Here is a 24,015-nt window from a genome sequence, read left to right as displayed (position 1 = left end):
CTGACTGCCACCTACTGATAACATGTTTCAATGCTTTGAAGACTTGAGCCTTCCTCCCCCTGTGGCCGTTTCCAACTAACAGTCCAGCAGGTTAAAAGACAAAATATTATAATTTCTGAAAGCCTTAAAATAATATCACAGGCACTGGAAGCATGAAGGCTGGTTATTTGCTTTGGTGTCTGAAAAACATAACCAGTAGAAAAAAGACAGACTATCACCTCTTTATCACTCTGTTACTAAACTACAGGGGAAAAAACCCTCTTCCACAAATCAACATATTGTCTGTTTCATATGAAACAAAAATAGAACTAGGCCTTCAACTCTTAGAATCATTTGTGGCAACTGCCAGGGGCTCATACCTTTTGCTGATGTCTGATGCATACGAATCTTTTTTGATGCCACAAACTGTAAGACTTGCTCCACATTTTCCCTCATCTCCTGCTGGCTGGTAGGGTTGACCTGAACACCGTTCAGCTTCTCACCAGCTAAAGAAGCAAAAAATTTTATTACAGACAATAGTGTTTAGCATCATTTCAAGTACTGATAATAGGTGTACGGGCTGATCTTATGTCTTGTCAGGGATTGCAAGAAGACATGCATTTCTTGTCCTGCTTATTCCCTATACCAGGAATAACTAGGTTGGAAGCAGACTTTACAGTATATTATCAGCAAAGGAGCATTTTTAAGTGCACTTCCTTATTCCATGATTACTCCTGAGCCACTGTGACCTTATGAGTGGAAATATTACACTGTTTTGCAGAGAGACAGACAGAATTATCCCTCAAATCTGATTCTGCTCTCACTTCTTACAAATATCAGAATCTCAGCAAGCAGATCACTCTTCCAACAATGCCATACACTAACACTATTCCTTTATACGATAAATTCTTCTATAACACCATTCCAGCCTTGTGGGAGTTACTGGGTCTTGGACAGGATTCCACATGTCTGTCACGTGATACCTGAGAGACCACATACATAGTTCAGAAGGTCTGCAATTTGGCTGTGTTGCAGCTGTGTGCTAACACATACGGCCTTTAATGGCATTGCCTTTATGATTTGCTTTATGATTGTTTTCTTTCCAAGTAACCCTCCTTCCCAAGCTCCACTGCCATCATTAGCACTCTCCAGTTTGCCCAACAGATGTCAGAGCCAAGGCCAGCCCATTTTACTGGAGATCTAAAACTGCAAGATGAAAAATAGTGCCATATGGCATTACTGACCTACAATCTCGATAAGTGAGGCAAGGATGACTCCATCTCTGAGATCTTGTCTCAGGTCTTGGACTGGCTTTATTGTTGGTTTCTTCTTCAGCTGGGAATTTACCCAGGCCACATATGCCTGTAGCTGTTGCTGAAAATGGAAAACAAAACATTTGCACATCATTGCCATTTCAGAGGGGAGTTGCATAGTTGTTACTTTTCTGTCTTTTGACTTTGAGAACAAATGGTCTGAACCCTAAAGCCTGCTGAGCATGGCCCTGACATCATGGCACACTATGGTGCAGCTCGCTCCATGCCAGGACAGGAAGAGCAAGCAGGCAGCACAACAGTGCCAGAACTGATTCGCTCACTGCATTTCATGGCCCCACTCCTGACTGCATTTTTTCCAAGGTATCTATAAAGTAGAAAACCCACAATGCAGAAGCAAGAAAAATCTGTGCTATTTCCTATTAAAGTCTGCTATCTACCAAAATAAACAACAAGGATGGATTTTCTGGAAAATAAAATAGCCTTCCCCTGTAGCACAGCCTGTAGCATGGATCACTTATGGGAGCATACACCACTCAGCAGGGAAGGGGTATCCTGCTGTACAGCTTCTCTCCCAACTTCAATTCCATAGAACTGCATCAGCATTTCCAGAAGACCAAGTTCGTGTCTGCATAAAGCCCTGTACTCCAGCAAACTGTCTTGCCACAGTACTTAACCATCTGCAAGACGCGACAGCAAAAAGCACTGCCTTTCCAGTGGGTCACTCTGGGTGCTGCTTCATTCAGCTGTGAGCGTTGCCAGAAGAGGAAGAAAATCAAGGTTCGGGTGAGTGTGAGAAGTGCAGGGACAGCAACCTGCAGGTCCTCAATGCCTTTCCTTTCACCTCTGCAGCACTTCCACAGCCAACAGGGGCTCCGGTGACACTGAAATCCCTTTGGGCTGGGCTGGTGTAGCACACAGACGGTAAACAAACTGATCCATTTATGGGATTACATCCTGTTTCACTAAGCTTCCTGTTATTCTGCCCACGCAGCAGATTTTAAGACTTCATTCCGTATTATCTCAGCAATGTCAGAGTTTATGCTTTTACAAGCCATCAAAGTCACAATCTGATCATGGCTTCACTCGTAATTATCCTGACATAGGAAATCCAACATTAACCACACCATGGCTCAGTCTACTGGCTCAGAAAGGTGCTTGGACCTCCATGAGGCTGTTGGTGCTTACTCAGCGGAGATGGAGAGTGGGATAAAGGATGCAAGCTTCAGGGATTGCTGCTGGCTTTTGAAAAGAAAGAAAGCAGAAATGGAAAAGCTGGTGCACACTTGCTGGAGCAGACATGGCCTTCTTTGTCACATGGACTGAGTCTGAAAGCTTTTCTTCCGTTGTAATGGCAACAGTGCACGTCAGTTTTGGCTGCCCTGTTTCAGACGTTATTTTCTACTTAATGGGGACTGTGAAAAATCAACAATTGCTAACTTCTCTCTCCTGTACAAGTGAATGATTCTGTGTCGATTTCCAGAACAGCAATGATCATTCTTGCCAGCCTGCAAGAAGCTGCTCTGCGTCTTGCAACAGTATTTTAACTGATGCTGGATCTCAGTGCTCCTAATATCACAACAGTCTGATTCCAGAGCTAGAGAGCACAATCCTTCTATTACTCATATTCAATAAAGATTTATTCAAACAAGTACCAGTAGAAATAAGGTAGGCTTGTTTACAGTATCACAATATTATTATAGAATTATCCAGATTCAATACTAAAGACCTACTGAATAGGATTGCATGAAAATTGTACCTGAAGTCTGTGTAATTTGGGGAAATAATCTCCTTCTAACAACTGGGCTGACTGCCTTGCTATCATTTTTCAAATCATTTTACAAAGTTCTGAACTGGAATGTCATCTCATATTAACTCCACAAAGGCAAAATCCCTTCTTGCCTACCGAAAGCTTGCAATTTTACACCGGAGTTTATATGACTCTTCCATTCAAATACTTTTTCCAGTCAATGGAAAAAAAAAAAAAAGACTTTATTTTCTCTCATTCCTCATGCATTCATAAGAAAGCATTTTGGCAATCTTTTAGTCTCCATGTCTTCAAAGCACAAGAATTAAAATGTTATCATTAGAACAAAAAGAAAATCACTGCTAAAGCCTGGTACATTTACACTTTTAACAGTGCTGCTAAAAGGAGGATTTGAAGGCAATGGAAGATGAATGTCACCACCACAATGGAGAGAATTTCATAGCAGTAGCTGCTATAACTCTGCAGGCTGACATTTCATTAGCAGACTTACAGTACATATTTTTTCCACGAAAGAATAAGATTTTCCTGTGTAAGCTCAGATGGTTGGAGTGATCAGAATTTCCTGATTTTATATCCAAAAACTAAAGAGCTAGTGACTAAGTAGTCCTAAGTTGTTGCAAACCAAAAATATCCCAGGTATCATCTTCCAACACACACAAACAAAAAACAAGACTTGTTACACTCTATCCTGCCAGGAGAACAGCAGCTCCACACAATTCACCTCAAACAACTCCTGGTTGAAGTTATATCCATGAGCAATCAGAGAGGGAACAGCAATGGTTCATCCTATCTTGTCCCTTTCTTTTCCCTGAGCAACTCTTCGCTCAGCTATTTACCACCAAGGAGATTTCTGCTACTTCTCTACATGCTGGTCTGAACTTTTGTTCACCTAAATCCTGGACTTAATGGGGAAGACACTACGCTCAAGTCCCACACCAACATTTCTTTCAAAAACAGGATTTTCAGAGGAAAAACAAAGCAGCCTAAGGTTTGCTATACAGAGCAGAGGTTATCAGGATTGTAGTAGGACTTAAGCTTAATCCTATTTATATTAACAGAGCTTTGCGTTCCAAAAAAAGGCCAGGTTTCCTTGCACTCCGCAACTGGAAGAGTAACTCTTCTAACCTGCAGGAACTTGGAGACTAGACTGCTTCAGCTCCTATGCAGATCATTGCAGAGTGCTTGCATCTAAATGATTCTGGAAGCCCTAACAGACTTTTCACAGTGGAAGAGAATTTGAAATCTGGGTACTAGGGGCCACCTGCAGTTGTAAGGAGTTCAACAACATGCAGGCACTTCTGTTAGCAAATTACAGGTTCTTCAGCAAACATACTTTGCAGTGCAGAATTTCATTTTATATCATTTTACTAGCACATACTCTGAAGAAGGATCTCAGACCTCCTGCTTATTGGAAAGCATACTACTTGAGATCAGGAGCTACTTTGTGCTTTCTCTCCACAGCCCATGACATGGTGTCTTCAGGGTCAGCACTTTATCTCATGTTCTGTGAGCCCTTACAGATAATTACAACTAAGAGCCATTAACTAATATTTTCCTCAGGTGGAAGAAAAGCAGCAGCTTTATTGCAAATCTCCTGCCAGTTCTAGATCTCTTTGCTGTTCTCATTTAAGCAGTGCAATTCACCACCTGCTGCTTAGGGCTCATGTTTCTTTCAACCATGCATCAGCCCAGTCTGCCCTACAGTAAATATAGGTAGATCATGGTGCTTTGATATGCTGCTTTGTCCTTTACCTTCAGTGCCATCTACATGGCTCTGTATCATGTTAAATTTTCATCTCCTTCGAGTCTGAATTGCATTTTTTGAAGCTGTCCACATATTTATTGGTAAAGTCATTCTGTAGTTGGTAGATACTTTCAAAGGGCCTGAAATCCTTGCTGTCATGTTAGACTCCCAACTTCTATAAGAGAAGTTCTACACACACGCAGTTGATGAATATGAATCTATTCTTCTTGTTGGGTCTAGGGACTCTGTCTGGAAAAATAATGCTTCTTGTAATCTTCATTCTGTTTTTTTTCTTTATAGCCTGTGGATGTTGCCCAAACACCAGTTCTAACAAGATCAAAAATAATAGCCCTCATGCTATAAGGATGGTCTTAGTACGAAAGGCATTTGATATCTATCTGTTTAGAGCACTGAACCAAAAGTCTGCAACAGCACAGTTCAAAGGACAGACTGATTGCATTACGATGTAATTTTAAGGCCTTGTATAATTTCTAAGCTTTCTGACATTATTACCTTGATTAAATGAACTCTGTAATTTGCCACCCAGTGCCCCCTCAAGTTTGAAGTTTCTTTTGCTTTTGTTTGGAAGGCCTTTGTAGAAGTAGACTATAAAAATTTGTAAGCAAAGAAAACAGTGTTTCTCACTGCTCTCAAAACCAGTAGAAGATGCTTCTTTTTTTTTTTTTTCTTTTTTTTTTTTCCCCCCCCTTGAAAATCACTGCTTAAATATGACACTTGTGTACGTTAATCTCCTCTGCACAGATCTGTATTCCAAGGTATCTAGTCACCAAGAGTCACCTGGGCTGAAAGGATGCCCTATCAAAAGAACAGCAGGTCTGGGTTAGCAAGGCAGTTCCTGCAATACCTCACTTCATTGTGTGAAATGAAGTCTGATAGGAGAGTAAAGGTCAGTTTTTAGGGGGTTGGGGGGGAGGGAGAAGGACTTTTTTCCACAGCTGAGCAGCCTGAGGGTAAAACCAGATGCTCTGAGTGAGGCTGGCACTGAACATAAAATTGTTCTTTGCTCTCATTAATATACAGATTACGATTAGCTTACACCAGTGAAACACAGTTGCTCTCGAGAACAGGAAGCCTTCAGAACTTAAACTAAAGCAATACATTACTAGCTAAAAGCAAGACTGAGATACTCTGTGGAGGAGGAGATGGAATATTTATACAGTCAAGCAGAGCAATCAGAGGAGACCTGTGGCTGGCATGAAGCTGTGAGGCTCACATTTCATACTCAGTTTGCTTTCCCCCTGATGACCGGTGGTGTTAAGCCCAGGAGGGATGTGCATCTTCTATAAAGAATGGAGCATGGGAGCAGAACAGACAGGTGGCATCTGGGCCATGAAGGGGTGAAGAACCAGGAAGCACAAACTAAACATGAAATAATAAAACACACCAAGAAACCATCTCTGACACTGTGTGAGAACGGACATAGCAGCCACTGTTTGGTTTCATCATGAGCCCTCACAGTATTCCTTCCTCCTCAGTTTACTGGCAGGTAATGGTGCTCCAGCATGGTTTGCACAATGAGTGCAGCCAGGCAGCAGCTGCCCAGGCATTCTGTACTGAGTGCACGCAGAATCTGACCATACCAACTTCTTGTGCTCCCTGAACATGGAAGCCAATAGCGACCTGCCCTCCCCATGCAGTCACAGGATTCCCATCTCTGCAATTTCTTGGTAGTTCTCATTCGTTATGATTTATCTGTCTCCCCAGTGCTACAATAATAAAAAAATAAAGAGACCTTAAAAACCATATTTTCCAGAGTCAGATCAATTTCTGTCCCCCTGAAATTCAACCTACAGAACATGAGGGGAAACAAAAAGACACCATGCTCTTTGTCAGCCTCTCCCAAAAGCTGTGTGTTTACAGGCTTTCTAACAGCCGTCAGATACAGAGACCTCACATACTCAAGAAAGGAATTCATTCCATAAAATAAGCCATTCTCCATAACTCACTGCAATTTATATTATTTTCTTGTACAAATGTAAAAGCTCTACAGAGAAAATAAAATCTCCAAGCTAAAATCATCAGCTGTAATCCAGCCACAAACTTTTCAGAACTACTGCTGGCTTGCGGTCCCCCTGTGGAGCTGCCCCATATTGCCTTCTGTTAGTAAACAGCTCTGCCTGCTCCCTGGCCACAAAATCTTGCTCATTTTTCTCTTTTTCTTCTCCAGAAAGCACTGGGAGACACAGCAGTTCCTAAGAGATGCTGCAGAAAAGCACACTGCCTCACCCTGGAAAAGTCCGCATGGGATTTGGGGGCATGCATTTACCTCTGTGAAGCCCTCCTGCAGAATATCCAGTAAATTCCCCCTGGCCAAACAGGCAAGCATTCTCCACGAGCCCACTGAGGGGTGATGGTCTCAGAGGGCGTACGGCAGATCCTCCAGCTCTGGGCACAGCCTCTTCCTCCTCCCAGAGACAAAGAGTTGGAGCTCATCAGGAACCGCATTCATATCCCATATGTGCAGCCCGTTAGTGCATGCAGATAGTTGAGCCAAAGTCAGGGCTTGCACTGGGCATGCTCATGAGAGAGCTGCTGGGGGAGCAGCGGAGAGATGTCATACGGTTCCTATAGAAACGCCTCAGCTTACAAGATGCAGCCCAAGTGCTGAGTTGGGGAAACATCTGAAACCTATTTCCAGCAGTCGTACTCACATGAAACCTGCTGCGGAAAAGAGGTTTTCAAGCCCACCAAACACAGCCAGCCCTGTCCGGCATGGGGGCAGGGAGCAAGTCAGCAAATAGCAGATGTCTTCCTTAGCTAAGAAGAGAGAGGAAAGACTGTAAGAGCTAGCCAGCTTAAACTCTCAGCAATTGCTCCACAGTCCCAAAGAAATGGCACCATTTTTAGCAACCCTGTAGAGACAGGAAGCTGCAAATGAGGCCACAATGCAGCAAATAACATTTGCACAGTGCTGGGCTCACTCTACCTGCTGTGGCAATGAAGATGAAAGAAGAAATAAGGACAAAAACTTTAAATTAGAATTAAATACAATCCCCAGCAAAGTTCTAAATCAACAGTAACTACATTCATTCCAGAAAAAAAATGTATCAAATATCTTCAGGCAATCTCCCAAACTTCATCTCAGCTTACAAGAAGTGCCCTGAAAAAAGAAGGAAAGCATGGAGAACCTCTCCTGCCAGGGGCTGTCTGCCAGTCCTGCTGGGCAGTACAGCAAGCACTGCCCAGCAACACACCACGCCTTCAGAGTTCTGAATACCTGGCCAACCATATCTAAGGGGAAAAACAAACATGTTTTTCTGCCTAAGTATTGCAGGCTGGGGAGGAAAAAGCATGGCGTAATTCTACCATTCTAGTGTTTTCTCTGCCAGATATGGAAGATGTAGGTGAAATATAGAAAGACGAGCAACAGCTAATTTCCTTCTACAACCAAAACAAGTAATTAAAAAACGAGTCAATTGCCACTTGTGACAAGAGTTTTAAATATATTATGTTTGCCTTTCCTATTTACTTATCCAAATTCAGTAGGAACTGAGACTTCTGTTTTCTTTAATTGCTACGTTAAGCAAACAATACAGTACTGTATTCTTTGGAAAAAATCTTGCAAGGAGGCAATGCTGGTGGTTAGCACTTTGATCCAATTTGCTCTTGAGACTCAAAATGACTCATAACACCATTAACTAGATGACAGGAAATATTCCTCCCCATTTTGTACAGTGAACACAAGTAGCTTGTGTCTTGCAATTTCAATTGCATTTCATAGAAAACCTGAGTGAACGGATTCTCCATCAGCAGGTGACTTCATTTGAAAAACAAAACTAATTTTGATCCTTTTCTGTGAACTTAATAGTAATCTCAAATAAAGTTATATTTACTAACTGTTTTTCAAAGCTACACAGTAAGCATACATTCACTGAAGACATTTACAGGTAAGAATACTGAGGTCATCCTCTACCCCTTCATTTTCTGGAAGTAAAAAAAACCACACACACTCAAATCCAGATAAACTGCAGAAGTACTACAGTGAAACCAGATGTATGGAGAGGTGACAGATGGCTGTGAGGTGTTCTCTGATTGTGTTTGGAATTGGTTTTATGAATTTGATAGCAGATTAAGAATTATGTGCTCACAATCCCCACAAGCTCTAGATACACTTGTCCTTTGAAGAGAAGATAAGCCACAGGCAGACAGTCCCCTACCACGGACTTTTACTGGAGACGTGACCCAAATTTTCAGGATTTCAAAATGGGAGTAAAGAGATAATCTGTGAAAACAGCAGAGAAACAAAAAGCGTAAAAATAATGTAATGTGTAAAAGGTATTGTTTAAATCATAATAAGCTGATAGACTGCAAAAAGAAACAAGAAACAACATTTCTTATTATCCTGGAAAGTGTTTCTCTCACCCCTACTCCCCATTCTCCCATTTCCTGGCACAAAACAAAGGACTTAAAGCTGGATGTCACTCATAGTATGGTAGTGCCATCCCTGAAAAATGCAAAAGATCATCAGCTGAACATACTGGGGGAACTGTGAAGAATTTTGTTTGGATTGGAGACAATGCTCAGGTCGGACACCTTCCCCTGCCTTTCTTTTTGGATCAACAAAGGCTGGGACTGAAATCTGAAATTCAGGTGAACACTTTCAATCTCATATCCCTACCAAGGAGCTTCCACCCACTAGAACATGGCAGCGGGTGGTGTTCTCCTTACTCATGGCAGATCCAGAGACAGACCTGCTTACAGTGTGCTGTCCATCAGAGATTTTGTCATCAAAAGATTTGTTTCCACATGGGGATCCTTATCTCTGAAACAGAACTCTCTCTCTTTGACAACAGGAATATCAGGGAATAGAAACTAGGCCATTTCTGATGGATAGACTGCGTGGCAGAGTATGGTGGGCCATTCCGCTGTTTATTGTGGTAACACAAATGCATTTGGGTACATGTGTGTGCTGAAAATAAGTTTTAAAAATTAAATTTCCTTTTTGCATTTCATTCTTAAATATCAAGCATCTTGTAGCAGGGATCATATTTTTCTTTCTGTTTTATAGCATCGTAAAAGATCCCTTAGAATGTTTTATTTGCAATAAGAAAAAAACCAGTCCTCTCAACTAAAAATAATTCTTATTTTCAAGGACTTTTAAAATTCCTGAAAAACAATTCCAAAATGAAGTGAATGGGAGGCAACGATGCAAAAAGGATCTTGTCTCTATGGCTCCTGATTGCTGACCTTCAGAACAAACACGCAGAGCAGGTTTGGTTGGCAGCATTGCCCTCTCCTGGCCGCTCTCAGCATAACCATCGTGCTGAATCCTGGGCAAGATGCAGGACGAAGCACCTTGGAAGACACCAAGCTGAGCGATGCAACTGTTACAACAGAAAGAAGGGATGCCATCGAGAGGGACTTCGACAGACTTTAAAGGTGGGCCCATGTAGACCTAACGATGTTCAACAAGGCCAAGTATGAAGTGCTGCACCTGAGTCAGGGCAATCCCAGATATGCATACAGACTGGAAGAAGAATTCCTTCAAAGTAGCCCTGTGCAGAAGGACTTGAGGATCGTGGCAGATGAAAAACTTGAGTGAGCAAGTGTCTGTTTGCAGCCCAGAAGGCTGACAATATCCTGGACTGAATTAAAAGAGGAATGGCCAGCAGGGCAAAGTGGTGGTTGTTTCCCTCTGCCCTTGTACAGCCTCTTCTGGAGTACTGCCCTCAACACAGGAATGATGTAGAGCTTTTGGAAAGGGCACAGGGCACGAGGGTGCTCAGAGGGCTGGAGCACCTTCCCTACAAAGACAGGCTGAGAGAGCTTGGCTTATTCAGTCTGGAAAAGAGAAGGCTGTGGGGAGGCCTCATTGTGACCTTCCAGTATATAAAGAGAGATAAGAGAGAACAGGAGGGAAATCGACTTTTTACATGGGTAGACAGTGATAGGACAAGAGGGAATGGTTTTAAACGAAAGGAGGGAGATTTAGATTAGATGTCAGAGGAAGTTTTTCATGGTGAGGCAGTGAGGCACTGGCACAGGCTGCCCAGAGAGCTGTGGGTGTACTATGGAGGCATTCAAAGCCAGGCTGGATGAGGCCCTGGGCAGCCTGAGCCATTTCTTGATGTCAGCAACCCTGCCCATGCTGGGGGAGCTGGGACTAGATGATCTTTGACGATCTTTCCAACCCAAGCGATCGTGTGATTCAGTGATTCTGTGATTCAGAAGCACAGCTAACAGCGTGCCCCTCCCAACCTCCCCACGAAGCTCCCGCAGAGCAGTCACACTCACAGATGCTGCAGCAGGCTGTGGTGGGGGATGGAGCCCCGCGCCCAGCCGCGTTCCCATGCCAGGTGCCACAACTCCGCTCAGCGCAGCAGGAACGCGCCAGCAGCACAGCACACCTTCTGTCCTCAGTCCTGAGGGGGAGAAACAGAGGCGTCAAACACGAAGGGCAGCAGCGGACTCAGAGGTGCGGTGCTGGATGCACCCTTCTGTACCGCCCTACAGAAGGCAGCAATTCCCCTCTGCTGTGGGTGTATCCAGGGCAGAAAGTTGTTGCCTTCTGTAGAAAAAAATACATTTAAGTTTTAACATCCATGGACTTGGAGGAAGTTACACATCTTTTGTTTTCTTCCACACGTAAAGTGAGGATGGTGGACAGGATTCCTTCAGAGCATGTACACAAGATTCCCGATGACGTCGGCTTGTAGCACCCGTGGGATGTAACTATTTCCCCCGCTCCTGGAGGAGGAATCCAAACCAGCACTGCCAACGCAGCAGTGGGAATTGCTGATTTAAAACAGAGCAGCAGACAGGTGCCAGGCACTGACAGGCCGGGCAGCCGCAGCGCGGGGAAAGAGGGGGACCCCAGAGGGCAGGATGGGGCCCGGGGGCTGCGGAGCCCCGGGGAGGAGGTTCTCAGAGAGAACGGGGCTCCGGGTCCGATCCCGGCCCGCTCCCTGCCGCCGTACCTGCGCTCGGCCCGCGCGCGTCGCCGCTGCCATGGGGACGGGTGGGGGCGGGGCGGCCGCCGAAGGGCGGGAAGCGGGCGGGGGCGGGAAGGCGTGAGGCGCGTCCTCCCGTCAGGACGGGAGGAGGAAGAAAGTGCGAGTCGATCAGCTCGATTCAAAAATCTTATCTTTAATGTCCAACGAGCACTCTTGGGAAACGAAGGAGACAGGCTGTTGGAGTCTGTTAATCAGTGCAAAAGCAAGTTTTAGGAAAAGACTTCAGAACGCGTGACTTTGGCTTCTGATCAGTTCGGGGCTTGGCAATCAAGGCGAATCACTACCGCCGTTCCCAACGGAGGGCACTGGGGAGGCCACCTCCAGGACACGCCGTACCTCAGTAGGCTGCCCACTGAGGGGCGCCCAGAGGGCACGGCGGGGCGGGCTGCGTCAGACACGGGGTTCTCAGTGGTCTTTTCCAACCTCAATGACTCTTACACTGCAGGCCTTCTAGTAGCCCAGCTGGGTTCAGCGCGGATAAAAAGAAAATATCCTGTTCAGGTAGAAAAATAGACTGCCCCCATTCATGATTTAAAAAAGCCTTTTTGCAAACTTTAGTCTGGCCTTATAATAGCCGTGGTGATGTCTGCCGGACAGCACGAGCACAAAGACCTGTTCAGGTAGAACGGTTGTAGGACTGGTCCTCACAGCGCTTCTGTCTTAGCACACAGGACCCGTACCAGCTTTATTTTTTGTCACAAGGAGGAACTCCCTCATGGTTTTCCTTTCACATTTAGATGAGCCATGATATGCAAAACATTGCACATTTATAAAAGGTACCAGGATGTCCATTTTTCAACACTGGCAATAAACAGGTTGCTCCACGACTTGTGTTTGGCCGTGCAGACCATTACTTAGGAACAGAATGTGCCAACTACTGACTCAGGGCCCGAGGACACTGCTTGGGAGCCCTCTCAGCTCCCAACACCACAACTGTCACATGCAGCCCCGTGGTAGAAGATTGTGGACGGTTGCTGTCCTGCATTGCTAACACTATTTTAAACCCATAAGCAAATTACAGAATCACAGAATCACAGAATCACAGAATGACCTGGGTTGGAGGGGACCTCAAGGATCATGTAGTTCCAACCCCCCTGCCTAGCAGGGCCACCGAACATACACCTTTACTAGATCAGGTTGCCCAGAGCCTCGTCCAACCTGGTCTTGAACACCTCCAAGGACGGGGCATCCACAACATCCCTGGGCAGCCTGTTCCAGGACCTAACCACCCTCCTAGTAAAAAACTTCCCCCTAACATCCAACCTAAATCTTCCCTCTTTTAACTTAAAACCATTTCCCCGTGTCCTGCTATTATCAGCCCTTATGAAGAGTTTACTCCCCTCCTGGGAGTAAGTTCCCTTCAGATATTGAAAGGCTGCAATGAGGTCGCCCCGCAACCTTCTCTTCTCCAGGCTGAACAAACCCAACTCCCTCAGCCTGTCCTCATAGGGGAGGTGCTCCAGCCCCCTGATCATCTTCGTGGCCCTCCTCTGGACCCTTTCCAAAATCTCCATGTCTTTTTTGTACTGAGGGCTCCACACCTGAACACAGTACTCCAGATGGGGCCTCACAAGAGCAGAGTAGAGAGGGACAATCACCTCCCTATCCCTGCTGACCACCCCTCTCCTGATGGAGCCCAGGATCCCATTTGCTTTCCGGGCTGCCAGAGCGCACTGCTGGCTCATGTTAAGTTTCTCATCTATCAGGACCCCTAGGTCTTTCTCTGCCGAGCTGCTCTCAAGGACAACTCCCCCCAGCCTGTACAGGCGTCTTCAGGAGCTTTAGCAGAAGACACCACATGGCATGTACTCTATGTTGCAGGGTTTTATAACTAAGGCTGACACCACAGAATAAAAAATTAATGGAGAAAAAGTGCAAAGTCCTCTTTAAAATTGTCCAGGATTCATTCACAGTGTCTCAGGTATGCAAACAGCCCAAGGACTGGGTAACTACCCTAAATATAGGCAGTGGTTTTAAGTGGCTGCCTTTCAGATAAGCTGCAGGTTTTCCTTCTTTCATTTTCAGAGAAAAGAGCTCATTGCTCACTTCTGTGCATGTTGGGGTAAGAATGTTAATTGGTACCACCCTTCAATGGAAGGAACTGTTCTGAATCCCTCGGTTAATTCTGTGTTTCTGGCCTTGGCCTCAGTGTGCTGTGCATGGTGGGAAAACATTGCTTTTTGAGAAAAGGAGATGCACGATGTGCATGACTGCAGTGTGCAGCGGCTGATACCAGAGGAAGACCTTACGGTAGTTGCTGCTGGAACTTCCATGCAATTTCCTCTTGCTATCAACCACATTCTGTTCTTAATATCAGCATAAAATCCTATGGCAACATCTCCCTTGCCCCAGAACAGAATCTTGTATGCTGCATTCCCACACAGAGCTGTGCAGAGCCAAGGGGAACAGGCTGGTTTTTGACCAGCAGAACCAGAGGCGACTATTCCTCATGTGAGAGTTAATGCGCATGCTCTCGTGCAGGTGGAAGATGCAGCCGCTCTGCTCTGCAGGCAGGCTAGATGTGTTCATGAAGTTAGCCTGAGCCTGCAGCATCTTTACGTCTGTGAAATCCTTTAGTTGCTGAAGGAGGCAGGGGCTACCAAGCTTTTTAAACCAAGGTCCCATTCTTGCTGTCGTATTTCAGTCTGGGTCGGGGGAAGTTGAGGGTGGCATACTCTGTGGCATTCTGCATTTGCAAGTTCTTCACCTCTTCCGCAGAGCGCTCCCGCACCTTGGTGAACACCTGGATGTCTGCATAATGAATGCTGTCATCCTGCTTTGTGTTCTTGGGTTTATTCACGGTAGCATAGACTGGAAACTCTGTGACATTTTCATACGCTGGAGCCTTTGGGAAAAAAAGAGCTCAGAGTCAGCTGTACCTGCGTGCCCTACATGCTACCCCCACACCACCCAGCTCACTGACACCTCAGGCTCAGAGACAGGCATCATCCTACTGCATCTTTTGCAGAACAGTGAGAAAAACTAGGCCCGTATCACTGCAGCAATGCACGTCGCTCCCACAGCCCTCCCAGACTACACTGGATGAGATATCACAGCTCGGAATGAACAGCCCGTGTCCGCCTGACCCATATAGGCTAGGAAGTGGTGGTCAATCCTGTTCTGCCAACATCCAGTCAAAAAACAACCCCGTGAAGCTGTTTACCTTCCTGCCAGGCTGGTGCTGTTGGCTCTCGTGTCTCACACTGGTTCCTGAAAAAGAGACATCAGCGGATCAGGTTAACACAACTGTTTATTGTTCCAGCTTTGAGTTCCAAAAAGCAGCATCTGGCACACGGGCTCTCTCCCGTGGACACAAATCAAATTTCCACCCCATCTGACATCCTCAGCCCTCATGCTGTCTCTGAGGCCAGTCTCCGAGAAGAAAGCCTGGGCTTGTTTCTTTGGAAAAAATAAGGTTTCCTGTGATGACAACATGCTGTGGACCGCAATGTTCTTGGCAGAACCTAGAAGGATGTACACAGCACAGAGGGCCTCCTTGTCAGGCCTTTGGAGAAGTCAGAACCAGTTTTAACTTTGTTATTTCCTCTGCTGCCTGCAAACATATTTTGCCCAGCATGGTCCAAAGGCCACAGGACACAACTGGGCTATTAGTTCCTCCTTGCTTTATTCTAGGCACTGATGTCAGATGAATGTTTGCAGCTCTTATGGGAGTTTGATTCAGTTCCTGCTCTGCTGCATGACAGGGTCCTTACACACTTTTAGGTGCACAACTCAGATATTTTAGAGATACCAGTAAAGCCCCTTCCCATCCTCCTGCCAAGTCGCATGGCCTATCATCGCCCTTGCTTTAAGTTGCAATGAAATTTTGCCTTTTGTCTCTATCAGACTTCTCTTGAGAAAGGTCAAGTATGGAAGAGTTTGGGAGAGGACCTCTGCTAAGGGATCCATCTGCAGCCAGTGCTGATGAATGCCAGCTATTCAGGGGCTGATTTACTCCCACTGTTCTTGCACTCTAGAGCACCTTCACAAATCCTTACCTTGCTTTTCCTTCTTCCTTTTAAAAAGCGAAGGACAGTTCCTGGAATCAGAGAGAGACGTCAGCCTTGAGAAACTTCAGCATCTGCTTCCATCACATGTAAACTCAGAAGCACATCCCAAGGTTCTGCATTCGTGCAGGGAGATCCAAGAGCCCCTTCCCCCACTCCCCAGTCCAACCACCCCTGTTTGGGTGTCTGGGACTGCCAGGGTCCACTGGGAGCTTTGTGCAGGCTCCAGTCCTGCAGAGGGAATGAGGCACCTTCTGAATGTGAGTTAATTTTGCAGGGAAAAGGTCCAGGGTTCCCTCTTCAATGACTCCTTTCCTACACACTACAGACACCCCCAAGGCTCCTTGCCTTTCAGCCCTGTCTGGCAGTCCTATAATGCACAGGCATCAGTGTGAAGGAGAACATATTTCACTGCAACTATGTTTCCACAGCTGTATGATCAAAGTTACAGGATACTGAGCATGATTGCCATTAGAATGAAACATTTCTCTTAGAACAAGATGCTCTGATAGCCCATGCTTTGGCTTCCTTGCCCACCGAGCAGCTGTGCACAGCCAACGTGCTATTTTAATCTTTCAGTCTGTGTTCTTCCTGATTACAGTTTTCCACTTGAACACAACCAAACCAAACAAGTCACACACTTTATATAAGCCAAGCCAAACACAAATCTTGTCTGTACCTTTGTGACCAGAGAGAGAAAAGCCAAACATAACCATGTCCCAGACATGGTGCAAATAGGAGCCAAATTCATTCTGGATGCAACAGCAAAGCCAAACTCCCACAGTCTGGTGCTGGCTGGGCATCATGGCCAGAGCAGAGACGTGTCACATTCCAGGCCAGATGCATGAGACAAATGTTATCTTTGCAGCATGAAGCAAATGTTATCCTTGCAGAATGCTCGTATGGCTGGAAGGGAGCAGGTGCCAGCCCTGGTGCAGCTGCTCCTGTGCACACACATGCACTTAACAGAGCCTGCAGCGCAGCTGATTGTGAGCAGCTAGTGCTCTGAAGGGGGCTGGAGAGCTCCCAGAGATCACCCAAGGTCCATAGCATGTCCTGCATTTGCTGGACAGATCTGCCACAGGTAGGAGCAAAGCGGTGCCTGAGGCACAGCTTTTAGAGGCAGTTTTGGGAGCAACAGAGCAGGGCTGAGTGTTTGGTAATGGCTTTGGCGTTTTAATGGCAAAAGGAGAAAAGAAACGACAAATAACCAGGAGACCTTAAAAACAGCTGGTAATTATTAACCAGGAGCTGGGAAATCAAGGGTAGCTCTGGGGAATGGAAGGCCTGTACAAAAGGATCCAGCTCTGCTTCTTATGGTTTTGTCCTGGTGTGGTTCCCACCTGCAGATCCCCTTCCACTGTTGCTATGAGCCTGCAGGGTCTCCAGGGCCCTCCCGCCTGGCTTTGTGCTGGAGCTCTTTGCATCTTTGCAGTCAGGTTGTGGGCTGCAATTAAAACAGCACCATGCTGAAGTAAGTTCAGCAGGGTCCAAAGTCTCTTTGCTGGGAGGCACGTTCCAGCCCCAGCTTTCCCAACCGCCTTGGCTTGTTTTGGTTGTCTTCCTTTGTGGAGTGAGCATTAGCAGCCAGTGTGCAGTCTGGAGCTGTTCTGAGACTGTCTGCAGGCTAATCACAGCCAGGCAGGAGACAGCATCTCTCTGCTTCAGATCTGCAGTAATTAGAATGAATGTGGCAAGGGAAACGAGCAAGGCAAACTTCTCCCCTCTTCTTCTCAAAACCAGGTCAGACGTGCTGTAACTAACTGACAGCCTGCTGGATGCATGCTGTATTCTGCATGACAGCATGTGTCCCTGCTCCTGCACCGCTGCTTCTCCTTTCTCCATGTCATTACCAACCTAGTTTCTGCTTCACCTTGGATCCCAAATCCTGGCATCCTTTGCTGCACATGCACACTGAGGTGAGAATCCTGCCCAGGGCTGAACTTGCAGAGACACCCAGACCCCAGGGCACGCTTTCCTTCACTGACAGCTTCTGTTCCGAAGGAGTTTGCTGAAATGGATTTTCTTATGACTTCAGGAACCTTCTCCTTTCCATATTACAGGCAGGTACCTACCTACCCTTTTGTAAGTCTCAGCTTTAGTTAGGAAGCCCAGCTCTTTGCTGATGCTGAGCAAATACCCAAAAATAGAAGCATTACTGGTCCCCAGAAATACCTGAACTAAGATTAAGCAGCATCTTTTTTCCCTCTGTCACCAAGGCAAAGCCATGAATCACGCAGACCTCTGCAATAGGGCTTCAGTGAACCACAGTCTGCTCTTGGTCATGCTGCTCTGTGAGTGTCCTACAAGCCACATAACCTACAGCACAGACTCATTTACCTTCCACTCTCCTTACTTGTCTGTTCACCGCCTGTGCAGGGTAGGTAAGCGTACAAGCCTGAGGCCCTTCCTCTGCCAGGTGCTTTCTTGTACAGGACACAGTGAGAAGCTCCTGGGAGAGCTCCGCTTTGGTCCCTACACGGGAGTGAGTCTCGCATGCTAACATGAGTCTCACATGCTGGGGCAAAAGGCTCTTGGGCCAGAGCTTTGCCCTCTACTGCCAGAGGGGAGCAGGGAGACAGTGGTGACACCACCAGCAGAACCACCACCCCAGCTTCTAACTCTCTATTTGGGAAAAACACCCAGAAGGACACAGCAGTCCTAGTCCTGCAGCCTTGGGACAGAAGTTGGCATTCATCCTGAGGAGGCAGTTGCAGCCAGGCTGCCACCACACTGCTCCCCAGGAAGAACAGAGAGCTGCTCTCCTGACTGGGAGCCCTGACTGGGCAGGTGACCATCCAGCCTGGGTTTAGGCTTTCTTTAGGAGCCAGAAGTGTTTGTGCATGGCCTGGCATTGCTCAGACCTGGGGGTGCCACACGGTGCTTTTTGCACTCCAAGGGGCCTGTGTAGGCTCTTGTTCACTGCAGCCATGAAGACAGTGCCTTGGGCACCTTGTTTAACCCCTGCCATAGAGCAGAGGAAGTGGAAGACAAGGAGATGTCAAGAACCAGCTTCCCCCTTCCATTTGCAATTCCTATTCCTGAATCCCAGACTCTGGGTGTACAGACCCCCTCTTCGGCTCCAGCCACTAGTGATGCTGTGTCCCTTAACTATTAAAAAGCTCCGATGATTTTCTATTACTTGAGCAAATGCAGTGTTGGAGAGAAAGTCCCCTGCGCTTCACCTGATACCCACAGCTCTCCTCACGCTCTCAGCACTCCGTGCTCCCACCCGGCGCCACCCCGTGCACTGGGCCGGCACAGCGTGAGCGGGGGCTGAGCCGCCCCTCCTCTCGGGAGCCTGACAGCATCTGAACCCGAGCAGAGGGGCTGGGGGTGCTGCTGTCCTTCGGGGTAGTGCCACAGCCTGGAGGTTTTACCCCCGCTGGGGAACTTGTAAGGATTTCAACTCGATCCTCGCAGAACCCAGCTATAGCACCGACGAGGCAAGCCCCCCGCCCCGCCCCGCCCCGCCCCGGGCAGGTGCGAGGCGCAGCCCCGCTGCAGCCCCGCTAAGCGCTGCCCGAGTTTGGCTCCGGCCGCCGCCCCCCGCCCCGCCGTACTCACCACGGGCGCCCGCAGCTGCAGCGGTTGCCCATGTCGCTCCTTCCTCCATGAAGCCGGAGCGTTCTCTGCACGGGCACAGCTTGTATTTCCTGGTTCCCCGATCGGCCCCTGGCTATTCCAAGGGAGTGTCTGCAGGATCAGATTTCTCGCCGCCGCGCCGGGCCCGTGCGTGCCATCTACCGGGGGGCTGCCGCCGGCTGCCCGGGGCTGGGAGGGCAGTTGCCGGCCCCAGGGACCAGTCCTAGGGCTGGAATTTTGTCTTCCGCTGCCCCGCTCCTGGCATGCCGACAGGGAAGGGGTGCAGGAAGGATTCAGATGTTCCTGCGCAAGAGGAAGAAGAGCTCTAAAGCGGGAGCTCAGAGGGAACAGGAGCTGTCAGTTCTGTTCATGCGTAACAAGTGGGACGTCTGGAAAATGTGTGGCATCACCTGGGGAAGGGAGTGGATCTCCTGCGAGGGAGGCAGTGGCCCAGCAGAAGTGGGAGTAGGTTTATAGAACACATCTGATTGTTGAGCTGATACTTAATATCAAAGGATACTGTGTTGATTTTGCCCTGGAACAGAAACTGTGTCCCACAGCCTCAATTTGGCAGTTCTGTGCGAGTCTGAACACTCCGAGGGATGTGCTGACAGCTGGGGAAGCTCCCATTCTCCCTTCTGGTGGGCTGAGGGGTGGCAGCCCTGCTCCCAGCCACCCAGCTGTCTGCCCGAGCACAGAGCAAAGCCTGGGGCTTTCCCAGCAGTGGTGGGAGGAGGAGAGTTCTACCATACCTCAGCTGGGGGCACAGCTGCTCTCCTGGGGGAGCTGCACTGCAAGCTGCAGGTGTCTTGAGCTGAATCTGCTGCCCTGCACGGCTGGGTTCCCAAGAATCCTACAGCCTGGGCCTGACTGATGTGGTCAGGTGGGCTTCAGCCCTGCTCCCAGCAGGACCAGTTCTCAGGCTGCTGCACTCATGCCGGGTGGTCTCAGGAGTCTGAGTCCCCTTGGAAAACTGCAGACTCTGTGTCTCAGGATTTGTCCACAGACGCTGTTGATTCAGTAAGCCACTGTTTTGATTTCTGGGATAACTACGTTGCTTTGTGGAGAGGAAAAACAAAGAGGCTGGGAGCCTTTTCCCATCAGCACCAAACACAAACGCTGGAGCTGCTGCTTTGAGCTCCACTGGAGAAACAGAAAGGCATTGAAAACACTGGCAGAGTCGGGGAGCCCTTGGCTGCCACTCCTCATTCCCCTGCAGCGGTAGGCATGACGGGAGCCGCCCGGCTCCAGCATCGAGCAGCGAACGTCGGGCGCAGCCCCGGGCGGCACTAGGCAGTGCCAGGCCCTCCCCCCCCCCGGCAGCTGCCTTCATCGTATCTGGGTGACAGGCTACGAGCCTGGCACAGCGCGAGCCTGCGAGTGCCCAGCGATGAGGAATGAACTTGCTGGAGAGCGCGGCCGGTGCTCGTAAGAGAGGGACGAGAACTGTGTAATGGTTGTATTGCTGTGCGTTTGCACTGCAGTGTGTCACAGACTGGCAGTGTGCTGCGATAGGTACGGGTGCAAGGCAAGCTGGCATCACCGCAGAAAGAACTCTGAACTGCTGTAGGCACTTTTCTCTTAGGACCTGTGCCCTGCATAGAACCAGCCCAGGCCCCGTGACTGCTGCAGGGGCTCAGGTGGATGCTGTCAGTGGGATGGGGTGTGTGCTGGGGGCTGCACACAGTGGGGCAGTCCGCTCCTAAAGGACCAGTCAGTTCTTGCCCTTCTTGCCCTTACTGAAAGTCATTAATGTGGGATTATCTCTGAAATTATTACTAATAACCTAGACAAAACCTGTTGTAAAGGTGATTTTTATTTTGGCGTTATCTGAATTATTCACTGGCCCTCCTTCCTCACAGAGAGGAGAGCAGAAGACTGCAGCCACATTCTGACAGGAAGAGGCTTGTCCATGTGGACCTCAGAGCTTTTCTCTCTCCTTAGGAGGGCTGCACTGAGCTGTGCCAGGGCCCCCATATTTGGCTGGTGACACAGCATTCTGGCTGCTTTAATTGGCACCGACAAGGATTGTGCCTGACGCCTGCTGAACCCTGAGTCTGGCTGGGCAGCAGCTGCCGCTGACAGCAGCACACCCGATCCCCAGCCCCACGTCACAGGGTTGTTAAGATGTTTCTCATGTAGCCAGTAGCATCACTATATCTGCTAAAGGGGAAAAACTCTCATTTATGGGACTTTTCTCCAGACGAGCTCAGCATTAACTCTCCACTGCTCTGTTCCTTGCATCTCGAGCCGCCATCATCCATCCTTCCTGCTGCACAGTAACGTGGGCAGGGGCAGTGTGAGTCCAAGGCAAATGAGAGAAGCTTGGAGGCAGATTTATTCCTCTTTCCATTTGAGAGCTGTGGGTACTTAACAGCATTGCATCTCCACAAAGGCCAACAACAGCAAGGTGCTGGGGTTGCATGGGCAGGTGCAGAGCCTCAGACCATTGGGTGAGAGTGGCCCTTGCAGTGTGCGGTGAGAGAAGAGCATGGTGCTCAATGGGCACCCAGGAGAAAAACTTGCATTAGAGTCCCTCCCGTGAACACTTTAGTCCCCCTCTTTTTTCATTTCCAAGCCCCTTCTTCTAACCATCAGCCTTAAGAAGCAGAAGTCTGGCATACACACAGCTGCGTCCCAGGCCTTCTAAACACTGACAGTGAGAAACAGGGGCCTGGCACAGTGACTCCCTTTCCTGCCCCCCCCCCCGCCCACCCCCCCCCCTCGCTCAAGCCCAGCTTTGGGGCCTTTAGGACTCTTCCTTCCCTTTTCCTTCCTCAGACTGTTCTTCCTGCCCCACTGTCTGCTCCTGGATTATCTTCACTTCAATGATCCTAGCTTTCACCTCCTTTCCTGTTCGGGGTGCCATGATGCTCAGAATGCCATCGTGGGACAGGGTAGCTCTCATCAGCAAGGGGTCAACGTCCAGTGGGAGGATGTAGGTCCTGGTGAACTCTCGGGAGATGAAGCCGTGGCGGTCAGCCCTCTGGGGGTGCTGCCCCACCACCTCCAGCAGGTTGTCCACAGTGCGCACTGTCAGCTCGTCGGGCAGGAAGTGGCAGACGTCCAGGAACACCTCGTACTTGTGGTCATTGAGGCTGACCTCCGAGGTGCCTCGATCCAGCTGCTTGTTTATCCGAGGCCTGATGTAGTAGCCATGGTACAGGGCAGGAGCTAAAATCTCACATGGGGACACACCTAGAAATGAGACCCAGTGGGAAGTGGGGGGTTTCCCAGGGAAAGGGATGGAGAAGTGGAAAGGCTGGGTCCTGCAAACACCTTGATATTGCTGCTGCATCAGTTCTGCAATGGGGACAGAGGCTATGCCATTTCCTACCCTTGCACCTCCAGATTGCACACTCAGTGCCAAAAGGTTGTCTGCCACAAGCTGAGAGCTGACATCCAACTAGGGCATCTGCTGGGTGGACTGGGAGGGACTGGTGGGTGCATTGGATGCTCAGCAACGCAAAGCCCACGATTGGGGTTGGCATGGGAAATGCTGATGGTGAAGACACTGCCCTGAAGAACTAAAAAGGCCTTTTGTTTGCCATTGTCCATAGGGCTTTCCTTGGGTCTTTTTGCCTTTTCACGCTGTTGTGGCGATGCTGAATGGTTCTGCTGCTGCCCACATTCCTTCCTCTCTGCCAACCGTTGCTGGGCTTTGTGCTTAACACCCCAGCTCAGCTTTTCTCCACTGTTCCTGGCTACAAAATCTTCCCCCCCCCCCCTCCCAGCAGTAGTCTCCTAAACTCTTCCCTGTCCTGCTGTGGGCAAGGTGGGGCTGCTGCTGGCACACCTCTCCAATAAGCAGGGTGCAGCCTCCCCTGGCAATGGAGAAGAGCACTGGGACATGTCCTGCACAGCCCAGCCTCTGTGGGGTGTGCATGAGATGGGGGGCGTGAGGGGGCAGCACTTTGCTCCGTGCTGCAGAGCACGTGCATGAATAACAGACCGCTGGGGGCACAGGGGAGGGACAGGGGAGCCAGCACTGGGCATGGAAGGAGGAAGTGGACCTAAAGAGAGAGCCCCTGGCTGTGCCTAGGCTATCTTCTCCTGGTTTTGCCTGGGTTCCCATGCTTGGGCTTCCTTGGCTCCTGAAGCTTCTCTCCAGAGGGACTCTGCCAGCCTCCTGCACCAGAAGACAGAGAGCTGCTGGGGGTCCCATCTCCTTGCTTACCTTCTCCAAAGTTCTGGTCGTAGATCTTGCTGGGGTTGGCGAACTCGTACTCTGAGCTCATGGGGTAGGCATGGGGCACCGTCCGCGCGGCCATGGTGAGCTGAGGAAGGGGCCTGTCCAAGCGCTCGCTGCCTCTGAGAGCGAAGGCTGCAGATTGCAAGGTTTTAGTTGGGTGAATTCCACAGGGAGGAGTGTGTGATAAAAAGACGGACCAAAATAGCCTCGCGCACAGGCCCCGGGCCGCCTCGCCAGGGTGACGAGGGAAGCTCCTCATTGCATTCCTGTAGAGCTGCAGGCTCTGCCTGCTGGCGGGGTGCAATCCTGCACCCCCTGATTCCCCACCTTGGGCAGGGGACAAGAGACAGGAACAGGGCCCCCAACTGCCCCTGCCAACTCAGCAGGGGACAGGGCAATGCCTAATGGTGGCTGGTGCTTGGTCAGGTTGTGTGCAGTCATGCAAAGTCATCACTGTGAACTTAGCACTCAAATCAGCCCCACAGAAAGGGATTT

At 48.7% G+C, this 24,015-nt stretch overlaps 3 protein-coding genes across 11 annotated transcripts in view; all 3 read right to left on the bottom strand.

Moving 5' to 3' along the window:
- Positions 1 to 11,746, bottom strand: part of DIXDC1 (DIX domain containing 1) — a 35,165-nt gene extending 23,419 nt beyond the window's left edge. For 5 of the 9 annotated variants that reach the window (XR_016459606.1, XR_016459605.1, XM_090123584.1 and 2 more), the window contains exons 1-3: positions 7,050 to 7,275; positions 1,224 to 1,353; positions 360 to 485 (exon numbers count right to left, since the gene is read on the bottom strand). Coding sequence is in view for 7 of the 9 variants with exons in the window: in XM_090123584.1 (XP_089979710.1) it covers positions 360 to 485; positions 1,224 to 1,353; positions 7,050 to 7,109 (316 nt within the window). In the remaining 2 variants the exon portion in view is untranslated. Of the gene's footprint in view, positions 1 to 359; positions 486 to 1,223; positions 1,354 to 7,049; positions 7,554 to 11,017; positions 11,146 to 11,700 lie in introns of those variants that run through there. The other 4 variants (XM_031599978.2, XM_031599979.2, XM_090123582.1 and 1 more) reach the window with 3 other exon arrangements.
- A 1,537-nt stretch (positions 11,747 to 13,283) lies between these two features.
- C23H11orf52 (chromosome 23 C11orf52 homolog) lies at positions 13,284 to 21,512 on the bottom strand. The gene is made up of 4 exons (XM_090123425.1): positions 19,311 to 21,512; positions 15,735 to 15,775; positions 14,900 to 14,946; positions 13,284 to 14,581 (listed from the first exon to the last, which is right to left on the bottom strand). Exons 1-4 carry the CDS (start codon positions 19,340 to 19,342, stop codon positions 14,345 to 14,347), a joined length of 357 nt encoding a protein of 118 aa, XP_089979551.1. The 5' UTR covers positions 19,343 to 21,512; the 3' UTR covers positions 13,284 to 14,344.
- Positions 21,513 to 21,648: 136 nt separating this feature from the next.
- On the bottom strand, positions 21,649 to 23,685 carry HSPB2 (heat shock protein family B (small) member 2). The gene is made up of 2 exons (XM_031599988.2): positions 23,506 to 23,685; positions 21,649 to 22,526 (listed from the first exon to the last, which is right to left on the bottom strand). Exons 1-2 carry the CDS (start codon positions 23,597 to 23,599, stop codon positions 22,078 to 22,080), a joined length of 543 nt encoding a protein of 180 aa, XP_031455848.2. The 5' UTR covers positions 23,600 to 23,685; the 3' UTR covers positions 21,649 to 22,077.
- Positions 23,686 to 24,015: the final 330 nt, after the last annotated feature.

The sequence above is a fragment of the Phasianus colchicus genome, chromosome 23 (assembly GCF_987193195.1).
Source record: "Phasianus colchicus chromosome 23, bPhaCol1.hap1.1, whole genome shotgun sequence".
NCBI classification, from domain to species: domain Eukaryota; kingdom Metazoa; phylum Chordata; class Aves; order Galliformes; family Phasianidae; genus Phasianus; species Phasianus colchicus.
This window is presented reverse-complemented; position numbering and strand designations above follow the sequence as displayed.

What these genes read in the sequence shown, in the direction of transcription:
- C23H11orf52 (XM_090123425.1), bottom strand. Translation starts at nt 19,342, where the DNA reads ATGGGCAACCGCTGCAGCTGCGGGCGCCCGTG. An exon ending in TGCAGCTGCGGGCGCCCGTG is followed by an intron (nt 15,776 to 19,310) that starts GTGAGTACGGCG and finishes CTCTGATTCCAG; the next exon opens with GAACTGTCCTTCGCTTTTTA. An exon ending in AGCACCAGCCTGGCAGGAAG is followed by an intron (nt 14,582 to 14,899) that starts GTAAACAGCTTC and finishes TTTTTCCCAAAG; the next exon opens with GCTCCAGCGTATGAAAATGT.
- HSPB2 (XM_031599988.2), bottom strand. Translation starts at nt 23,599, where the DNA reads ATGGCCGCGCGGACGGTGCCCCATGCCTACCCCATGAGCTCAGAGTAC. An exon ending in CGACCAGAACTTTGGAGAAG is followed by an intron (nt 22,527 to 23,505) that starts GTAAGCAAGGAG and finishes TCTCATTTCTAG; the next exon opens with GTGTGTCCCCATGTGAGATT.